At 44.6% G+C, this 20,085-nt stretch overlaps 1 protein-coding gene across 2 annotated transcripts in view; it reads right to left on the bottom strand.

Moving 5' to 3' along the window:
* Positions 1-822: 822 nt before the first annotated feature.
* PLEKHH2 (pleckstrin homology, MyTH4 and FERM domain containing H2) overlaps positions 823-20,085 on the bottom strand; it is a 118,676-nt gene continuing 99,413 nt past the window's right edge. For both annotated transcript variants that reach the window (XM_075127137.1, XM_048843009.2), the window contains exons 27-30: positions 19,685-19,814; positions 14,700-14,783; positions 4,155-4,292; positions 823-3,024 (exon numbers count right to left, since the gene is read on the bottom strand). In XM_075127137.1, coding sequence (XP_074983238.1) covers positions 2,842-3,024; positions 4,155-4,292; positions 14,700-14,783; positions 19,685-19,814 — 535 coding nt within the window. In that variant the 3' untranslated portion in view covers positions 823-2,841. The remainder of the gene's footprint in view (positions 3,025-4,154; positions 4,293-14,699; positions 14,784-19,684; positions 19,815-20,085) is intronic.

Genomic DNA, 20,085 nt, shown 5'->3' with positions numbered 1-20,085 from the left:
CCCCACCCCCAAACACACACAAACTCACTCTCCTGCTGGTAATAGCTCATCTAAACTGACCACTCTCCAAGTTTAAATCCAAGTTAAACCAGAATATCTGGGGGGGGGGGGGGGGTAGGAAAAAACAAGAGGAAACAGGCTACCTTGCATAATGACTTAGCCACTCCCAGTCTCTATTTAAGCCTAAATTAATAGTATCCAATTTGCAAATGAATTCCAATTCAACAGTTTGCCCGTTGCCAATTGTGCCCACATATCTATTCAGGGGACACCATCACAGGGCCTAATAACATCAGCCACACTATCAGAGGCTCGTTCACCTGCACATCCACCAATGTGATATATGCCATCATGTGCCAGCAATGCCCCTCTGCCATGTACATTGGTCAAACTGGACAGTCTCTACGTAAAAGAATAAATGGACACAAATCAGATGTCAAGAATTCTAACATTCATAAACCAGTCGGAGAACACTTCAATCTCTCTGGTCACGCAATCACAGACATGAAGGTCGCTATCTTAAAACAAAAAAACTTCAAATCCAGACTCCAGCGAGAAACTGCTGAATTGGAATTCATTTGCAAATTGGATACTATTAATTTAGGCTTAAATAGAGACTGGGAGTGGCTAAGTCATTATGCAAGGTAGCCTGTTTCCTCTTGTTTTTTCCTACCCCCCCCAGATATTCTGGTTTAACTTGGATTTAAACTTGGAGAGTGGTCAGTTTAGATGAGCTATTACCAGCAGGAGAGTGAGTTTGTGTGTGTTTGGGGGTGGGGGGGAAGTGAGAAAACCTGGATCTATGCAGGAAATAGCCCGACTTGATTATGTAAAGAGTTGTCACTTTGGATGGGCTAGCACCAGCAGGAGAGTGAATTTGTGTGGGGGGGTGGAGGGTGAGAAAACCTGGATTTGTGCTGGAAATGGCCCACCTGCTGATCACTTTAGATAAGCTATTACCAGCAGGACAGTGGGGTGGGAGGAGGTATTGTTTCATATTCTCTGTGTGTATATAAAGTCTGCTGCAGTTTCCACGGTACACATCTGATGAAGTGAGCTGTGGCTCACGAAAGCTCATGCTCAAATAAATTGGTTAGTCTCTAAGGTGCCACAAGTACTCCTTTTCTTTTTGCGAATACAGACTAACACGGCTGTTCCTCTGAAACCTTATGGTTATGTGTGGCTTATTGACCTCAATGAGACTATTCACATACACAGAATTAAGCATGTGTTTCCTTGTAGAACTGGGTTGCAGGGGGCCGATCCTGCACTTTTTACTTAATGTCAGTGCGGGCTTTGCCTGTGTAATGACTCAGCTAGTTATTCTCAGTTAATAGTTTCCAGGTCAGAGCTTTAACCTTCTACAGTATTTTGTTAATGGTGTTGAAGTCATGGAGACCAGTGGATTTAGCAGGATTTAGAAGATGTTCAGAAGAATTAGGTGTCTTATTAAGTGCTTTGTAGCACCCATGCTATGAATTCAGCTTTCAATCTCTTTCTCCAGTTTTTAAAAATAGAAGAATGGAAATTATGTCCTTTATAATCTGGTCTCAGTCCTTCAGGAATATAAGCTCTGCCTTGTGTAAGGGGCAAGCACCATGAGATGGATTCCATACTTTTTTAAAGTGATACCATAAACAGAGATTATTAATCTTCAGAGGTTACAAATACAGCATTATAACATTACTCCAGGTTCTAGAATAAGCCATGAGGGATAAAACTCATGTTTAAGTGATAAATGTCCTTTATAACTAGCACTAGTGGCAACAGAAATTAAGAAATATATCTACAAGGTCAATGGTTTGTTTGAATTGAATCTCTTAAATGTTTTTAATGGGCAATGGGCTCTCATACTAATATTATGGAGTGAAATGCATGGATTAAATATGAAGAACACTAAAACAATGACAAGTAGAACACTTTCTTGTATTAGGCTTATATTTACAAAATACTATGCTATACTACTGATATGTACAGTATACACATCACACATTTTATGAAGTCTGTCTCCAAGTTTACATGTACCTATTCATGTAAGTGCTTTATATATTGTGTTTGTGGTTTGAATTCTAACTTACTCATTTCTCGACTATGTTATCTAAAGAAGGGAAAAAATTAGCAGGCCAAACTGATTTTTAAAAGAATATATACACTGTTTTTTTAAAATATCCACTATGTTTTGTACAGCATATGCCCAATTTAGATTTAGAAAATCAAAAAGAAGAATTGTGTATAAACTATCAGCCCATTGCTGGGGATCACACAAGTAAACTGTTGTATAAGAGAAGACATTTATAATAAATTATAAGATGTATGATCAATGATGTGCTGCCAATACTTTTAAAAAAGGGCTTTCACAAAAATGTCTCCTTTTAGACTGTGTCCTGGGGTGCTTGTATTGCAGACAAGAAGGCATGAGGGAGTGGAAAGTACATGTATGCTTTCGCATAACCAAGGTTATGCAACTTGCATAATTTGAAAAATAAGGGTGGAGAGGTGAAGACATTGTCCTCCCTGGGGAAATGTCTTTAAAATCCCTGACACTTACTGAAATCATTTCAAAGACCAACTCCCCACCCACAAAAGAACCCTCTTCAGAAGTATTTTTGAACCCCTGTGTTCAGAAATGGGGTGAGCTTCATCTGATAGGGTAATCGCCCCACCTGCAATTTGTTTGCAGAGTTTTAACAGCGAACTCTAACTAAAATGAATGGAAACCAGTCCACCTTTCTTGGCTTGTGTTACAAACTAGCATATGATGTATATCTGGCACAACCAAAGATGTTCAGTCAATATAGGAAGCATACCATAAGCATACATTTTCACAGGTATCTGTTCCTTTCATAACAAAGTAGGACCTTTGGTTGGTCTGCTGTTTGAAAGAAGCGGTTGACTCCCCGATTCCTTGGTTTTCTGTCCTGTTTGAGGTGAGAGTAGTGCTGGAGCAGAGAGATGATGAGCAGCCCCCTTTTGCTGAGGGAAGTGGTTAATATAGCTGGCAATCAGTAGAGTGATCTCAAGAATCTGTAACAAGAAACATACTAGAATATTTTTCCAGAAACAGATAACTTGTGTTTTGACCCTGAAGAAATAGCTAAGTTTTTAGTGAGCGACTGACATTATCTTTTTATAAAAGTTCTTATATTTTATCAAAGAAATTATAGATGGGAAAAATACTTATTAGGGTTATGGTTATCTTGCCTATCTCTCTGCCAATACAGGATTACTCCTTAGAGTAAGTACATGGAGTGTTTTGTCCTGAACAATTTTAAATGATTCAAGCAACACAGTTTCCACCGCTTCTTTAGGAGAAAGTTTTACAGACTAATACATGTCTCTTAGGGAATAATTTTACTTCATGCTGCCTAACTTTTCCTATGCAGTGTTGTATGTCTCTTGCACAAGCCTTAAAGAAGCAGTCCAGATGGGCTGACGCTCAGGTGGCTGTGGGGTTTTCTTCAAAGATCTGGGAGGCTGTGCACCATGCCTTCTCCATGGAACCGCCAAAAACCTCCCCTTTAAAGGGATGATTTGATAGAAAATCACTGTTTCTTGAACTGTTTGACATACACCTGTGCATATTTCTATGAAGAGACACAATTTTGAACTGAAGTTATATGCAGGAAACTGTGATTCTACTGGTAGGTTGTTCTGGCTTATAGAAACTAGAGTTTCACTCCTTAGTCATAGCTGAAATTCTGGTTTTATTTGTTTTGTTCATTCTGGTAGGCAATATTAGTAGTGAGAGAGAGTCTAGACTAATATTACCAAAAGAGTTCCTTAGTCCTAGAATTTTGGAGAAGTGTATAACCTTTTGGAAGGCCATCATAAAATACAGACATTGCTTTAATGGGGACCCAAACATTTTTTTAAAATTGCAGCTATACTGATTTTTAGGCACTGTATATACTTCCTGTCTTTTATCTCCCTAATTGTCCTTGTCTGTAAAGTCTGGAACTCTGGGGGAAGGGTCATTAAAACAAGAAAATTGACTTTTATGTTTTTAATTGCTTCCCCCTTTAAATTCATTATGCAAAAACTAATAACCGGAGGATGTTTTGAACAGCAGGTGCTTCACGTTGTGCATATACACAAGGGTACTTAAGTACAAAGAGGCAACAGACACTGGAAATGATTTCAGCTAGTGTACCAACCTTTGGTTTTGCCATGGCAAAAAGGAGTTTTTCATTTGGCTTGTCTTTTGACTGAGCATTGTTAACTACCAGCATAAAGTCATCTTGATAGCCTCCAAAGGTCATCAGACTTTTGTGTACATATGTAACTATTAATCGCTTTAAAGAAAGAACAAAGGAAAAAACAGTTTCATGTATACAGAAAAATACAGAGAAAAAGACTACAGTGAATACTTCTTCAAACATAATGACTCAGCTGATTTCAAAATACTGTTTTCAGCCCCTTTTGTAGAATTTTGAATCTAATTGCAAATTTTGTGCCTGTTTCCCTCAGGCCTTCATTGTGAGAGACTTCTGCTTCCATGAGTGGCCCTGTTTCTAATTAATGTAATATATATTTAGTTTAATGGTTACAATTTTTGAGTCTGGACTCAGGCACATAACTTACATGAGAAATGAAAGGCCCAATCCGACTCCCATTGAAGTCAATGTTAAGAGTCCTATTGGGAGTTCGATCAGGCTCTAAAGAAGTCGAATCTCAGGGCCCATACTTTCAAAAAGGATTTCAATCCAATCTTTGTGAGTACAAGTGATACAATTCACATTGGCAAAACCCTTTGTGCTCACAAATGGGGATAAAATCGGTGGTTTGTTCACAGAACTAATAGTGCACAAAACCTTCTGCATGGAGAGAAGCAGCACACTTTGAATTTTTGGCCTGTATTATTCAACACACAACACTGGACATGTAGCTGTTGAGTCACTGCCATTGTTGTGCTGATTCAGACCTAATATTATATCAATCAATATGGATAGTGTTTCAATATAGATATCAGAGTAGCAGCTGTGTTACTTGTTGCACCTCAGAGACTAACAAATTTATTTGAGCATAAGCTTTCGTGGGCTACAGCCCACTTCATCGGATGCACAGAATGGAACATATAGTAAGAAGGTATTTATACCTACAGAGAACATGAAAATATGTACTGTGATACAGCATGGCCAGAGGGCAGTAGGAGAGTGTTGGAAGGGAGCCTTATTTCCTGTCAAGGGAAGAAAGTTTGCTATAAATTAATTAAAGCACCTGAAGCCAATTAGAGCACCTGAAGCCAATCACATGATAAAACCCCTCTGCTTCAATCAGATAAGAGGAGGAGTTGAAGCAGAGTGGATTGGTGTTGGAGCACAGACCAGTTTGGAGGAGTTGAAGCAGAGTGGATTGATGTGGGAGTAGAGAGCCGTTTGGAGGAGCTGAAGCGGAGTGGATTGGCGTTGGAGCAGAGAGCAGTTTGGAGGGAAGCAGAGGAGAGTTTGGAGAAGTGCTGTGGTGGGCTAAGAAGACTAAGACCCTAGGTAAGGGGACACCTGCTTTGTGCAGAGGGAGGGAAGTAGCCCAGGGGAAGGAACCGCTAGTTCTAGTGGTTTACTGCTATCCCTAGGGCCCCTGGGCTGGGACCCCAATTAGAGGGCGGGCCTGGGTCCCTCCCTCTCCACTCCCCTCCTCTAGGACACTAGTGCGGCAGTTAATACCCCAGTTGAGGGGCAAGAAATGGTGCCCTGAACCACCCCCCCCCCGCCCCCAGAAGAGAAAGTACGAGACCCGTCATAGTAGTGCTGGCAATTTGCCACAGTACATTTTAAATTATCATGAGAAAAATATCTGTACAGTAATTTATTTTAATCTCCTGGGTACCAAACTCTTTTTTGCCCTTGTTTTTCAACTAGCAAAAAGGACCTCATCCAAACTGTAAAAGACAGGATTACCCTAACTTTTTCCCCATTACATTTTGTGTTAGGTTTGTCTGCATTTTCCAAGAAGAGGTCAGAACCTCCATAGTGAGACTGCCCTCAGCTGCACCTGTTCAATACTGCTAACATCCTACTGAGCCAGCCAGGCTGCCTGTTGGACCATCCTGCCTCATTGGCTGAGGAAACCTGCAGGCTGGTTCTGAAATTTATTAGCAGTAGCTCCCTGCTGCTCTATGCTCACACCCACAGTTTGTCTCCCTGTGTTTGTCTCTCCAAGCCCTGCTCCTGCTCTGCTCCTCCACAGCTCCAGTCCAAGGCCGGGTGCAGGACAGGTTCTGTTCCCATCCTGTTCTAGCCTCACTCCTGCCTCAGAAGAGAAGATTATTCACCTTGTGAAGTAACTGAGGTTCTTTGAGATGGTTGTCCCTGTGAGTGCTCCACTTTAGGTGTGTCTATGTGCCCTGCACTTGTAATTGGAAATCTGTAGTAGCAGTGCCTGGTTGGGTCACGCATGCACCGTCGCCGTCTCGTGCCGCCTCAGTTCCGTCTCTACCACGGAGAATCTAGCATAAAACGCCAAAGTAGAGGGGAGGAGAGAAAGTAGTGAAGCACCCATAGGGACAACCATCTCAAAGAACCTTAGTTACTGCACGGGGTGAGTAACCTTCTCTTCTTCTTTGAGGAGTGTCTCTGTGGGTGCTCCATTTTAGGTGACTATCGAGCAGTGCCTCTCCATGGAAGGGAGCGGTTTTCATAGAATCATAGAATATCAGGGTTGGAAGGGACCCCAGAAGGTCATCTAGTCCAACCCCCTGCTCAAAGCAGGACCAATTCCCAGTTAAATCATCCCAGCCAGGGCTTTGTCAAGCCTGACCTTAAAAACCTCTAAGGAAGGAGATTCTACCACCTCCCTAGGTAACGCATTCCAGTGTTTCACCACCCTCTTAGTGAAAAAGTTTTTCCTAATATCCAATCTAAACCTCCCCCACTGCAACTTGAGACCATTACTCCTCGTTCTGTCATCTGCTACCATTGAGAACAGTCTAGAGCCATCCTCTTTGGAACCCCCTTTCAGGTAGTTGAAAGCAGCTATCAAATCCCCCCTCATTCTTCTCTTCTGCAGGCTAAACAATCCCAGCTCCCTCAGCCTCTCCTCATAACTCATATGTTCCAGACCCCTAATCATTTTTGTTGCCCTTCGCTGGACTCTCTCCAATTTATCCACATCCTTCTTGAAGTGTGGGGCCCAAAACTGGACACAGTACTCCAGATGAGGCCTCACCAATGTCGAATAGAGGGGAACGATCACGTCCCTCGATCTGCTCGCTATGCCCCTACTTATACATCCCAAAATGCCATTGGCCTTCTTGGCAACAAGGGCACACTGCTGACTCATATCCAGCTTCTCGTCCACTGTCACCCCTAGGTCCTTTTCCGCAGAACTGCTGCCTAGCCATTCGGTCCCTAGTCTGTAGCTGTGCATTGGGTTCTTCCGTCCTAAGTGCAGGACCCTGCACTTATCCTTATTGAACCTCATCAGATTTCTTTTGGCCCAATCCTCCAATTTGTCTAGGTCTTTCTGTATCCTATCCCTCCCCTCCAGCGTATCTACCACTCCTCCCAGTTTAGTATCATCCGCAAATTTGCTGAGAGTGCAATCCACACCATCCTCCAGATCATTTATGAAGATATTGAACAAAACCGGCCCCAGGACCGACCCTTGGGGTACTCCACTTGATACCGGCTGCCAACTAGATATGGAGCCATTGATCACTACCCGTTGAGCCCGACAATCTAGCCAGCTTTCTACCCACCTTGTAGTGCATTCATCCAGCCCATACTTCCTTAACTTGCTGACAAGAATACTGTGGGAGACCGTGTCAAAAGCTTTGCTAAAGTCAAGAAACAATACATCCACTGCTTTCCCTTCATCCACAGAACCAGTAATCTCATCATAAAAGGCGATTAGATTAGGTTTTGGAGTTCTGCTCATGATTGACCGTGAGTCCAAATAGAATGTCCAAAGATTACTGTTGCTCTATAGCAGATGTAGTCAATAGGCAGACCATGAGCCAAATCCGGCCCGCCAGATGCTTTAGAACAGACCCTGAAATCTTTTCATTTACTTATTATCATTACTGTTAGGGCTTTTTATTATTAGTATCTCTGGAGGCTGGACCTTGATGATACCTTTGGCCAAGAAATTTGGACCTTTACAAAAAATAATTGACTACCCCTGCTCTATAGCATAGTGCTTTGTGAATTTGTGGGCAGATGCCCAAGTTGCTGCTCTGCAAATATCCATAATGGGGACATTATTGAGAAAGGCTATGCATGTTGAAAGTGCTCTGGTAGAGTATGTGCAGGCTCCCAATGGGGCTTGTAACTGATGTTTTTCATAACAAAAGTGGATGGGTCCTGATTTCCATTTGGATAGTCTCTGTTTTGAGATGATGGCTTCCCCTTTTGATCATTCTATTAGAGACAAATAGTTTTGGTGATTTTTTTCAAAAGGCTTTTGTTCTTTCAATGTAGAAGGCTAATGCTCTTCAGATGTCCAGGGTGTGGAGTGATGCCTCTCTTGTCTGCATGCGGTTATGGAAAAAACGCAGGTAAATGGGTTGGCTTAAATGAGAAGGAGAGGCAACTTGTGGTAGAAATTTGGGGTGTGGTCTTAGGGTAACTTTAACTTTTAAAGAAAGTTGCGTACGGAGGGTGTGCCATTAGGGCACCAAGTTCTCCCACACATCGAGCAGACATAATGGTGATGAGGAAAGCCATCTTCATCGATAGATGGAGTAATGAACACGTGGCTAGCGGTTCAAACAGCATTTTTATAAATCCACATAAGACCAGGTTGAGGTCCCACACAGGGGTCCTTATTTTAGGGTAAGTGTTCTTAATGCCCTTGTGGAAGCATTTGGTTGTTGAGTGGGTGAATATGGTGACCCCATCCACCTGATTGTGGAAAGCTGTGAGAGCTGCAAGGTGTACCTTGATAGAGCTTGTGGAGAGCCCCAGTTTTTAGTTCTAATATGTAATCCAATACTCTTGGTAAACAAGAGGTTGTTGGTATGATTTGTTTGCTCTGGCACCATATGCTGAACCGTTTCCATTTATGAGTATATATCTGTCTTGTATTTGATCTATGGCTGTTCAGTAAGATGTCTTTTACTTCCTCCGAGCAGGTTGTTTCATTTTCTCTCAGCTATGGAGTAGCCATGCCTTGAGGTGAGATGGTTGGGTTGGTGGATGTGTCCCACGTCTTGGGAGAGGAGATGAGGTATTAGAGGAAGAGTTCGGGGTGGGCATGCCATAACATTTAATAGGTAAGGGAACCATGTTTTTCTGGGCCACGTAGGTGCATTAGGATGACTTTTGATTTGTCCCTCCTGATCTTGTGTGACCTGGGTTAGGAGCAGGGTCAGAGGAAATGCTACTCCTGGGGGAATTCTGGGCCACTGCACATGCAGAGAATTTGTCTCCCACAGATGTCTTTGCTTCTCCACAGAAAAATTGCTTTCTGATGGGTAAGCAAAGGGAAGCTGCAAGAGCAGTCCTGCAACCCTCTCCAGCAGTATATTTCAGGTGCCCAGGGCAGCCGAGAGAGAGGTAGATCACTGTGGGGCAGGGGGCGGGACTGGGAAAGACCCGGCTTGTGGCTCCTACCCTGTGCCAGGCTCAGCTGCTAGTCCCGGTTGGGCTGGGGAGGACAGGACTTCCTCTTCCCCTGCATGGCATCCAGGGCTGTATCAGACTCACCTATACATTTCTCCCCCAGCTGCAGGAAGCTCTGCAAACTCTCCCCTTCCCCCAGTGCTTCCTGAACTCATCGCTCCTCAGCTGCAGGAGGACGGATCACTGTTTAGGGAGCTGCTCCCCCATCCACCCAACCCCCCTGCATCCAGACCCCCTTATATCCAGACCCACCCACCGAGCCTCACCTCCCCCCCCGCACCCAGAACCTCCCCCGATGAGCCCCACTCCCCCTGCACCTGGACCACCTCGACGAGCCACCTCCACCCTACGAGCCCCAACCAGCTGCACATGGATCCCCACCCCACTGAGCCCCTCTCCCCCAGCATCTGGAACCCCCACTGAGCCCCCCACACCCAGACCTCCTGGCTGAGCTCTATCCCCCCACACCTAGACACCCCCTCACTTAGCCTCAACCACCTTCAGCTGGACTCCCCTGTAGAGTCCCACTACCATTGCATCCAGAACCCCCCAACAAGCCCTTGTGGTTCCAGATCCCCAGCACCCAGATCCCCCACTGAACTGTCCACACCCAGATTGCCCCACACAGAACCCTCTCAACCCACAAATGTCAAAGGTTGGGTCGGGGTTTGTCTTTACCTGTGGTGTTGGTTGTATTGCCTCTGTGGTTGTGTGTATGGTGGTGACCTGAATCTCTGCGCATTATACCTGCCCTGTTTCTTCTTATTTGCAGGTGTATAGCTGTCCAGGGATTTTAGTGTTGCCCTTGAATCTTACAGGGTATGAAGGGACTTATCTATTTTGGCTGCAGATAGTTTTGGGGCTTCAAAGGACAGGTCCTTGACCGTTTCCTCACCTCTGTCAGGAACCCTGAAAGAGGGAACCATGATGCACGGTGCATGACCACCGATGTTGCAATGGAGCCTGCTGCCATGTCTGTGGAGTCAAGTGAGGCCTGCAGTGCTGTCCTGGCCATAGGCACTGTCTCCGTGGGTGCTCTGGGGCTGGAGCACCCATGGGGAAAAATTAGTGGGTGCTCTGCACCAACCAGCAGCCAAGCTCCCCTCCCTACCTCACCTCCTCCTCCCCTGAGCACGCCGTGTCTCCGCTCCTCCACCTACCTCCCAGTGCTTGCTGCTGCCAAACAGCTGTAGCAAGCTTCAGGAGGGAGGGGGAAGGAGCAGGAACATGGCATGCTCACGGGAGGAGGTGGGGCCAAGGCAGGGATTTGGGGAAGGAGTAGGAATTGGGGCAGGGAGGGGGTGAAGTTGGTGCGGGGACTTTGGGGAAGGGGTTGGAATGGGATCAGGGCAGGTCTGGGAGCAGAGGGGGGTCGAGCACCCACCAGCACCAGTAGAAGTCGGCGCCTATGAGTCCTGGCAATGAGATGACCTTCAGTAACGTTGGCCTTGAATTGCTCCTTTTTGTTTTCTGGTAAGCTATCAATAAATTCTGACATTATGGAAAATATTGTGTGTATTTTGATAGCAGGGCTTCATAATTAACTATTTGAAACTGCAATGTTGCAGATGACTATGCCCTGCAACCAAAGAGGTTTAGCCTCTTCCATTCCTTGTCATATGGGGTTGTTCTGGTGTGGTGTTGCCTTCCCCTCTCATTTACTGTGTCCACCACTAAAGAGTTTAGTGTGGGGTGTGTAAACAAGAACTCCATTCCTTTACATGGTACATAGTATTTTTTCAGATCTTTTGCATGATGGAGGTGCTGTTGCCGAGGTCTGCCAGATGGATTTTGGCAGGCTCCATGATAGCATCATGAATCGGTAGTGCTACCTTTGGCAAGGTAGATGTTTGAAACATGTCCAGTAATTTAAGTGGTGACTCAGGTACCTCCTCTAAGGATATATTCAGATGACTCCAGCCACCCTTTTGAAGAGCTCTTGGAATTGCATAAAGTCATCCCTGGTGGTGGGGGGGAGTGGGGGCATTATAGTTTCGTCCGGTGATGAAGACGATAGGTTCATCAGTGGTAAGGCTTCCTGGTCTGAAGTTTCCTCAGTTTCCTCCTGGGTTTCTGAGGATCCTGGTATGGGTGATTGTCATAAATGTAAAGGGAAGGGGAAACCCCTTTAAAATCCCTCCTGGCCAGAGGAAAAATCCTCTCACCTGTAAAGGGTTAAGAAGCTAAAGGTAGCCTCGCTGGCACCTGACCAAAATGACCAATGAGGAGACAAGATATTTTCAAAAGCTGGGAGGAGGGAGAGAAACAAAGGGTCTGTCTGTTGGTATGCTGCTTTGCCGGGGATAGAACAGGAATGGAGTCTTAGAACTTTTAGTAAGTAATCTAGCTAGGTATGTGTTAGATTATGATTTCTTTAAATGGCTGAGAAGAATTGTGCTGAATAGAATGACTATTTCTGTCTGTCTTTTTTGTAACTTAAGGTTTTGCCTAGGGGGGATTCTCTGTTTTGAATCTGATTACCCTGTAAGGTACTTACCATCCTGATTTTACAGGGGTGATTCCTTTACTCCTATTTACTTCTATTAAAAGTCTTCTTGTAAGAAAACTGAATGCTTTTTCATTGTTCTCAGATCCAAGGGTTTGGGACTGTGGTCACCTATGCAAATTGGTAAGGATTTTTACCAAACCTTTCTCAGGAAGTGGGGTGCAAGGGTTGGGAGGATTTTGGGGGGAAAGACGTGTCCAAACTATGTTTCCCAGTAAACCCAGTTAGAGTTTGGTGGTGGCAGTGGTTATTCCAAGGACAAAGGATAAAATTAATTTGTACCTTGGGGAAGTTTTAACCTAAGCTGGTAGAAGTAAGCTTAGGAGGTTTTCATGCAAGTCCGCACATCTGTACCCTAGAGTTCAGAGTGGGGGAGGAACCTTGACAGTGATGATGGAGAATGTGGTGCTCTCAATCTTGGTGGGCTTGCAATATAAAGGGCCCTGTATGCTGTCCAGGGGTCCCAGTAGTGCCAATCTGATGGGAATGGCATGGGAGGTGGCACCCATGGGTGCCTGTACCAGCTAGGTGCCTCTGAAGATGAGTGGTGTCCTGTTTGGTGGGACTGTCCTGCTATTGGTGAGGAGGTGCATATATTTCCCCTTCATTCTTCATCCTCCTCCTCATCACTGGAGAGAGGCAGAGCAGACCTAAGTGGAGTGGTCAGGTGTCTCAGTACAATCAAACTGGAGTGCTGTCGGTACCAAGGAGTGGGGATTTTGGTGCTGAAGAGACCAGTGGGTCTGTATCTTAAACTGCTGTGATAAAAGAAATGGCGGTACTTATGTCGGTGTTGCTGGTGGTACTGATATGTGAATTGTAGCCTTCGGTGCTGAGAGTCTTGTGCTATGCAGTGTAGGTACCACAGGCAGCACCACTGCATCACTCAGTGCCGAGTATCTCTTTAGCTCCATCGGTACCGTGGCAGAGGGTTTTACTTTGCCTTTTGAGCCTCCGGCAGAGCTTGCCTGCTTCGTGTCTTTTGCTCTCTGGGTACTCATGGTACCAGATGGTCCTGGTGTCTGAGTCCAACGTACCTGGCGCCGTCGATACCAATATGGTCTCTGCAGTAGGGGAGTGTTTTTTCTTAGCTGATTCCTGCGAAGGTGAAGTCTGAGCCCTCTTTTTTTGTAGCCTTCTTGGGAAAAGGCTCTTTAGTAGGGGCTATTGTGGCAGGACCTTTATCTGAGGCAGCAGGAGAGGTGATGGCGCATGTGCGATCCAACCAGGCATTGCTACAAACAACAAATCTCTGATTGCAAGAGCAGGGTGCATGGACATACCTAAAGTGGAGCACCCACAGGGACACTCCTCAAAGAACCAGCCCTGCTCCTGCCTTCCCTGACTCCTGGTAATCCAGCTCCGACCCTCAGCTCTGACTCTTGACTCCACCTCAACCCTGGACTCTGACTTCGGTCCTGACTGTTGGCTCTGATTCCTGACTTTGACTCGGTCTCGATCCTTGACTTTGGTGTTTGAACTCTAATCAGTAGGCCTCACTCCCAAGTCCCACTCTGACCCCTAGGCCTGACGGCCTGTGACCTGGTCCATTGACAGGCCAACCTTACAGGCTGAGGAACATAGTTGTATGTTAAGAAAAACTGAGCTGAACTTAAATTGGAGACCTTCAAGGATTGAGAAGAGTGTTGATGTAACACCACGCTGCAGCCTCTATTTCCTCTCAATCTGCTTGATTGCTCTTCTCCCTCTTTCCATCCTTTAATATTTATTACATTTGTCTAATTCCTCTATACCAGGGGCTTCAGCCCCAGGCCTCAGCAAGTCTAAGTCAGCCCTGGCGACCCCATTCAAATGGGGGTAGTGACCCACTTGGGGGTCCTGACCCACAGTTTGAGAACCGCTGCTCTATACCTATCTTTAAATACAAAGGCAGGTTTTGAGGGGAAAGTCTACATTAGTGCTATGTTATGTTAGAAATTTTAATTAAACAAGTAAGGAAAATCAGTGTTAACATTCTGATAGCAACATTTAATTCTACACCTTTGGAAATTTGAATTAAAACAGGGAGCCTCTCAGGTACACAAGATTTACACCAGTGCCACTCCATTGATTTCAATGGAGTTACTACTACTTTACACAACTGTAAGTGAGAAAAGAATCAAGTCTTTAATTACATGATTGAACAACACAGGGCAATATGACTTACTCAACAAATTGTATTCAACAAATACAATGGGAATAATCATTATGTAACTGTAAATGCATTTTTGTATCCCTTTGCATTAGTGCATATTGTCTGAGTGATCATTTAAATGAAAGCCTCAAGTGCGAAGAGTTCAGGTTGTTGTAGGAATCTTATCTATGATTTTCCTTTATCATTTCTTTTACTAGTTTGATAGAATATAAAATGTTTCCCTGAGAAAGATGATAAATACCAAGCAAAGTAATCAAGAGGTACTTCCACCATCAGTACTAATATAACCATGGCAGTAACTTTAAAACATTTTATAGTAACAAACTTACGCTTTGAGAGGGACTACACATCTAAGCATACAGGACCAATTTCAGCACTGGTGTAATTTCATTTAAATCAGTGGCAATACATAAGGAATGAATTTGGCCAATATATTCACTACTGAAATATATTTAAACTAAAACTATTTTTCTTTTACCAGAAAGCTGTATTCTAGAATGCTTATGCCATCTTCATGTACAACAAGCCATACGAAGGAACTCTCAAGTGTGGATGTTAGAGGCTACAAAAAGAGAAACATTGCATTACATGTTATAAATGGGGTTAGCTTTAAATAGTAACTTAATTAAAAGACTCAGACACTTTAAAATTTGTCAGATATCACACCAAAATATAAGGAAGCAGAAGTGATGCAAAGAAGTTAGGGTATATATCTTAGGATTGTCTGAAGGGAAATAAAATGATATCACATCTTATTTACCAGACCTGTGTTGTGATTTGTGTGTCCAAGGGTGACACATGACACGAACATTTATTTAGCTTATTGATTTTTAGGTAAATTGAGCCCAAAGTTCTAAAGCAATAAAAACCCTATTATTCATGTCTCAGTCAATACTGTCTTCTTTAGTAACGAAGTTGTGGGATGTTTAACAGTAACTTAGATGCCAGTAAGGGAGAATCTGCTTGAAATTTATTCTGTACATTTAATTTCTATTAATGCTTCTAAGGACAAAAACCCAACTCCCATTTAAGTCTTTAATAGGAGTTGAAGCAGACCCAAACAGTATTAATTTAAAAAGGCTGCTTCAAAACAAGGTGAAAGGTAGCGAGAGGATGCTGTGTGGAGTGACATTAGAATGCAGGGGAAACATGGGCTAGATATTATTAGGATTTACTTATTATTAATCCAAGAAGTAATTGTTTGTTTGAAAAGTGTGAATTAGGAGTGCTTTGTTCCAGGTGGGCCTTGAGTGATTGACAGGGAAGGCTTTGAGCCAGGGCAACTGCTTCAAGCCAGCAGCCTTATAAAAAAGCAGCCAGTTGTGAACCGAGTGAACTGTGAACAGAGGAGAGGCAAACAGAGGGATTTTGCCTGGGGAGAGTTCCCAGAGTTTTTTTTGCCTTTCAGGCTTCTGTGAGCAGTAATTACAGCACCTGAAGAGGCTCTCAGAAGGAAGACAATATGGCTAGTGAGCAGTCAGCTGTTGTGACCTGCACAAGATGTGCCATGTTTGTCTTTCTTCCAGAGGATAGAAGCAACTTCATCTGTACAAAGTGCAAGCTGGTCTCCATATTGGAAGAGAAGGTTAAAGGACTAGAGACCCAAGTATCAACCCTGCATTGCATTAGAGAAAATGTAGACTTTTTGGATTGAAGTCAGCCTTTGGTACTGCTGGCCCAGCATGCTGAAGAATCAGAGAAGGCATTGCAGAATGGGGAAGAAAATTGGCAGCATGTGACCTCCAGAAGAAGAAAGAGGAGAACCCATGTACCCCCAATGCAGATAGAGGTAAGAAATCCTTTTCAGGCTCTCTGCACAGGTACTACGGTGAAGCATGGTTTGGAAGAGTCATCTGAGGAAAGGGATCAGAAGGAAGCCCCATCTACCAGAAGGCATGGGATGCATTGCCCTAGGGATGGGGGTTCCATGATCACTACTCCAAGAGGAGGAGATGGGGGGTGGTGGTGGTTAGGGACCCCCTCATAAGGGGGACAGTCACCCATCTACTGTCCAGACTGGGAAACTTGAAGCGTGCTGCTTGCCTGGAGCTAGAGTTCAGGATGTGACAGTATGTCTGCTGAGATTGATCAAGCCCTCTGACTGCTACCCCTTCCTACTTCTCCATGTGGGCACCAATGATACTGCCAAGAATGACCTTGAGTGGGTCACTGCAGACTACATGGCTCTGGGAAGAAGGATAAAGGAATTTAAGGTGCAAGTCATGTTCTCATCCATCCTCCCTGTTGAAGGAAAAGGCCCAGGTATTGAATTGTGGAGGTAAATGCATCATTGCACAGGTCCTCTCAGAGAGAGGGCTTTGGATTCTTCGACCATGTGATCTTCCAGGAAGAAGGATTGCTAGGAGGAGATGGGATCCATCTAACAAAGAGAGGGAAAAGCATCTTTGCAGGCAGGCTTGCTAACCTAGTGAGGAGGGCTTTAAACTAGGTTTGCTGGGGGTTGGAGACCTAAGCCCTGCGGTAAGTGGGATACCGGGAGGAAACATGAGGAGGAGGAGGGTGCAACAGGGGAGGCTTCCTGATTCATATTGAGAAACTAGGGCAATTGGCTAGTTATCTTAGGTGCCTGTACATGAACGCAAGAAGCCTGGGAAACAAGCAGGAATAATTGGAAGCCCTGGCACAGTCAAACTATGATGTGACTGGAATAAGACTTGGTGGGGTAACTCACATGACTGGAGCACAGTCATGGATGGCTATAAACTGTTCAAGAAAGACAGGTGGGGGGGAAAAGGTGGAGGAGTTGCACTGTATGGAAGAGAGCAGTATGATTGCTCAGAGCTCCAGTATGAAACTGGATAAAAGCCTGCTGAGAGTCTTCGGGTTAAGTTTAGAGGCGAGTGCAACAAGGGTGATATTGTGGTGGGCGTTTGCTACACACCACCAGAATGGGAGGATGAGGTAGATGAGGCTTTCTTCAGACAACTAAAAAGTTTCCAGATCACAGGCCCTGGTTCTCATGGGGGACTTCATCACCCTGACATCGGCTGGGAGAGCAATACAGCAGTGCACAGAAAATCCAGGAAGTTCTGGGAGAGTGTGAACAACTTCCTGGTGCAAGTGCTGGAAGAACCAACTAGGAGCCATGCTCCTCTTGACCTGCTGCTCGCAAACAAGAATTGGTAGGGGAAGTAAAAGTGGGTAGCAACCTGGGCAACAGTGACCATGAAATGGTCGAGTTCAGGATCTTGACAAAAGGAAGAAAGGAGAGCAGCAGAATACGGACCCTGGATTTCAGAAAAGCAGACCTTGACTCCTCATGGAACTGATGGGCAGGATCCCCTGGGAGGCTAATATGAGGGGGAAAGGAGTCCAGGAGAGCTGGCAGTATTTTAAAGAAGCCTTACTGAGGGCACAGAAACAAACCATCTGGATGTGCAGAAAGAATAGCAAATATGGCAGGCGACGAGCTTGGCTTAACAGAAAAATCTTCAGTGAGCTTAACACAAAAGGAAGCTTACAAGAAGTGGAAACTTGGACAGATGACTAGGGAGGAGTATAAAAATATTGCTCGAGCATGCAGGGGTGTAATCAGGAAGGCCTAAGCACAATTGGAGTTGCTGCTAGTAAGGGATGTGAAAGGTAACAAGAAGGGTTTCTCCAGGTATGTTAAAAACAAGAAGGTGGTCAGGGAAAGCGTGGGACCCTTACTGAATGGGGGAGGCAACCTAGTGACAGATGATGTGGAAAAAGCTGAAGTATTCAACGCTTTTTTTGCCTCGGTCTTCACTGAGAAGGTCAGCTCCCAGACTGCTGCACTGGGCAGTACAGTATGGGGAGGAGGTGAGCAGCCCTCAGTGGTGAAAGAACAGTCTAAGGACTATTTAGAAAAGCTGGACATGCACCAGTCCATTGGGCCGAATCTAATACATCCAAGGGTGCTGAGGGAGTTGGCTGATGTGATTGCAGAGCCACTGGCCATTATCTTTGAAAATTCGTGGCCATCGGGGGAGGTCCCGGACGATTGGAAAAAAGGCAAATATAGTGCCCGTCTTTAAAAAAGAGAAGGAGAATCCGGGGAATTACAGCTTCACTTCTGTCTTTGGAAAAACTATAGAGCAAATCTTCAAGGAATCCATTTTGAAGCACTTGGAGGAGAGGAAGGTGATCAGGAACAGTCAACATGGATTCACCAAGGGCAAGTCATGCCTGACCAACCTGATTGCCTTCTATGATAACTGGCTCTGTGGATATGGGGAAAACAGTCAATGGTGATATGGGGAAAGCTTTTAATACAGTCTCCCACAGTATTCCTGCAAGCAAGTTAAAGAAGTATGGTCTGGATGAATGGACTATAAGGCGGATAGAAAACTGGCTAGATCGTCCTACTCAACAGGTAGTGATCAATGGCTCAATATCTAGTTGGCAGCCGGTATCAAGTGGTCTTGGGGCTGGTTTTGTTCAACATCTTCATTAATGATCTGGATGATGAGATGGATTGCAGCCTCAGCTCCTCAATGACACTAAGCTGGAGGGAGAGGCAGATACACTAGGGGGTAGGGATAGGTTCCAGCGTAATCTAGACAAATTGGAAGATTGGGCCAAAAGAAATCTGAGGGTCAACAAGGACAAGTGCAGAGTCCTGCACTTAGGATGGAAGAATCCCATACACTGCTACAGGCTGGGGTCAGACTGGCTAAGCAGCAGTTCTGCAGAAAAGGCCTGGGGATTACAGTGGACAAGAAGCTGGATATGAGTCAACGGTGCGCCCTTGTTGCCAAGAAGGCTAATGGCATATTGGGCTGCATTAGTAGGAGCATTGCCAGTAGACCGAGGGAAGTGATTATTCTCCTATTTGACACTAGAGAGGCCACATCTGGAGTACTGTGTCCATTTTTGGGCCCCCTATCGCAGAAAGGATATGAACAAATTGAAGAGTCCAGCAGAGGGCAACAAAAATGATTAGGGGGTTGTGGCACAAGACTTATGAGGAGAGGCTAAGGGAACTTGGCTTATTTAGCCTGCAGAAGAGAAGAGTGAGGGGGGATTTGATAGCAGCCTTCAACTACCTGAAGGGTGGTTCCAAAGAGGATGGAGCAAGGCTGTTCTCAGTGGTGGTAGATGACAGAACAAGGAACAATGGTCTCAAGTTGCAGTCGAGAAGGTCTAGGTTGGATATTAGGAAAAACTTTCACTAGGAGGGTGGTGAAGCACTGAAATGGGTTACTTAGGAAGGTGGTGGAATCTCCATCCTTAGAGGTTTTTAAGGCCCTGCTTGACAAAGCCCTGGCTGGGATGATTTAGTTGGGGTTTGTCCTACTTTGAGCAAGGAGTTGGACTAGATGACCTCCTGAGGTCTCTTCCAACCCTAATTTTCTATGAATAGAGGTTCAAGCAACAAACACTTCAAACCAACTTTCAACTTAATTTGTTTTCCTCCTGCATACTACATTCAAACTTAAACCACCACCCCAAAAACCCAGACTTAATAAAATTCCTTACTTTGGCCGTAAACATTTTAGCACCAAAGAATGACCACTTTCTGGCTACTGTAAGATAAATGCGCACACAATCTGCAGCACTGTGCCCCCGGAGAGCCATCCATCTCGTTGATAATCGCTGACGAAGCTGTCTAGTGAAATGAAACACACAATGAGAACATACTTCTGGATTTTGTTGTGAAAAAAACAGTAAAAACCCAATCAATTTTTGATTTTGTCAAAATGAGTATTTGATTTATATGCTATATTCAGTCATATCAGATATGCTGTATAGAAAACTTCAAACCAGTCATTGATATCATTTGTGTACAGCAAACCTTAGTTACCTTCTTGTTTCTGGAACACCATGATTAAATTTAAATGATCTAGGATGGTCCCCTTCACCCTTTTAAATATAAAAAG

This window comes from Caretta caretta, chromosome 3 (assembly GCF_965140235.1).
Source record: "Caretta caretta isolate rCarCar2 chromosome 3, rCarCar1.hap1, whole genome shotgun sequence".
NCBI classification, from domain to species: domain Eukaryota; kingdom Metazoa; phylum Chordata; order Testudines; family Cheloniidae; genus Caretta; species Caretta caretta.
Note: the sequence above shows the minus strand (reverse complement) of the source record. Positions and strands in the feature narration are given on the sequence as shown.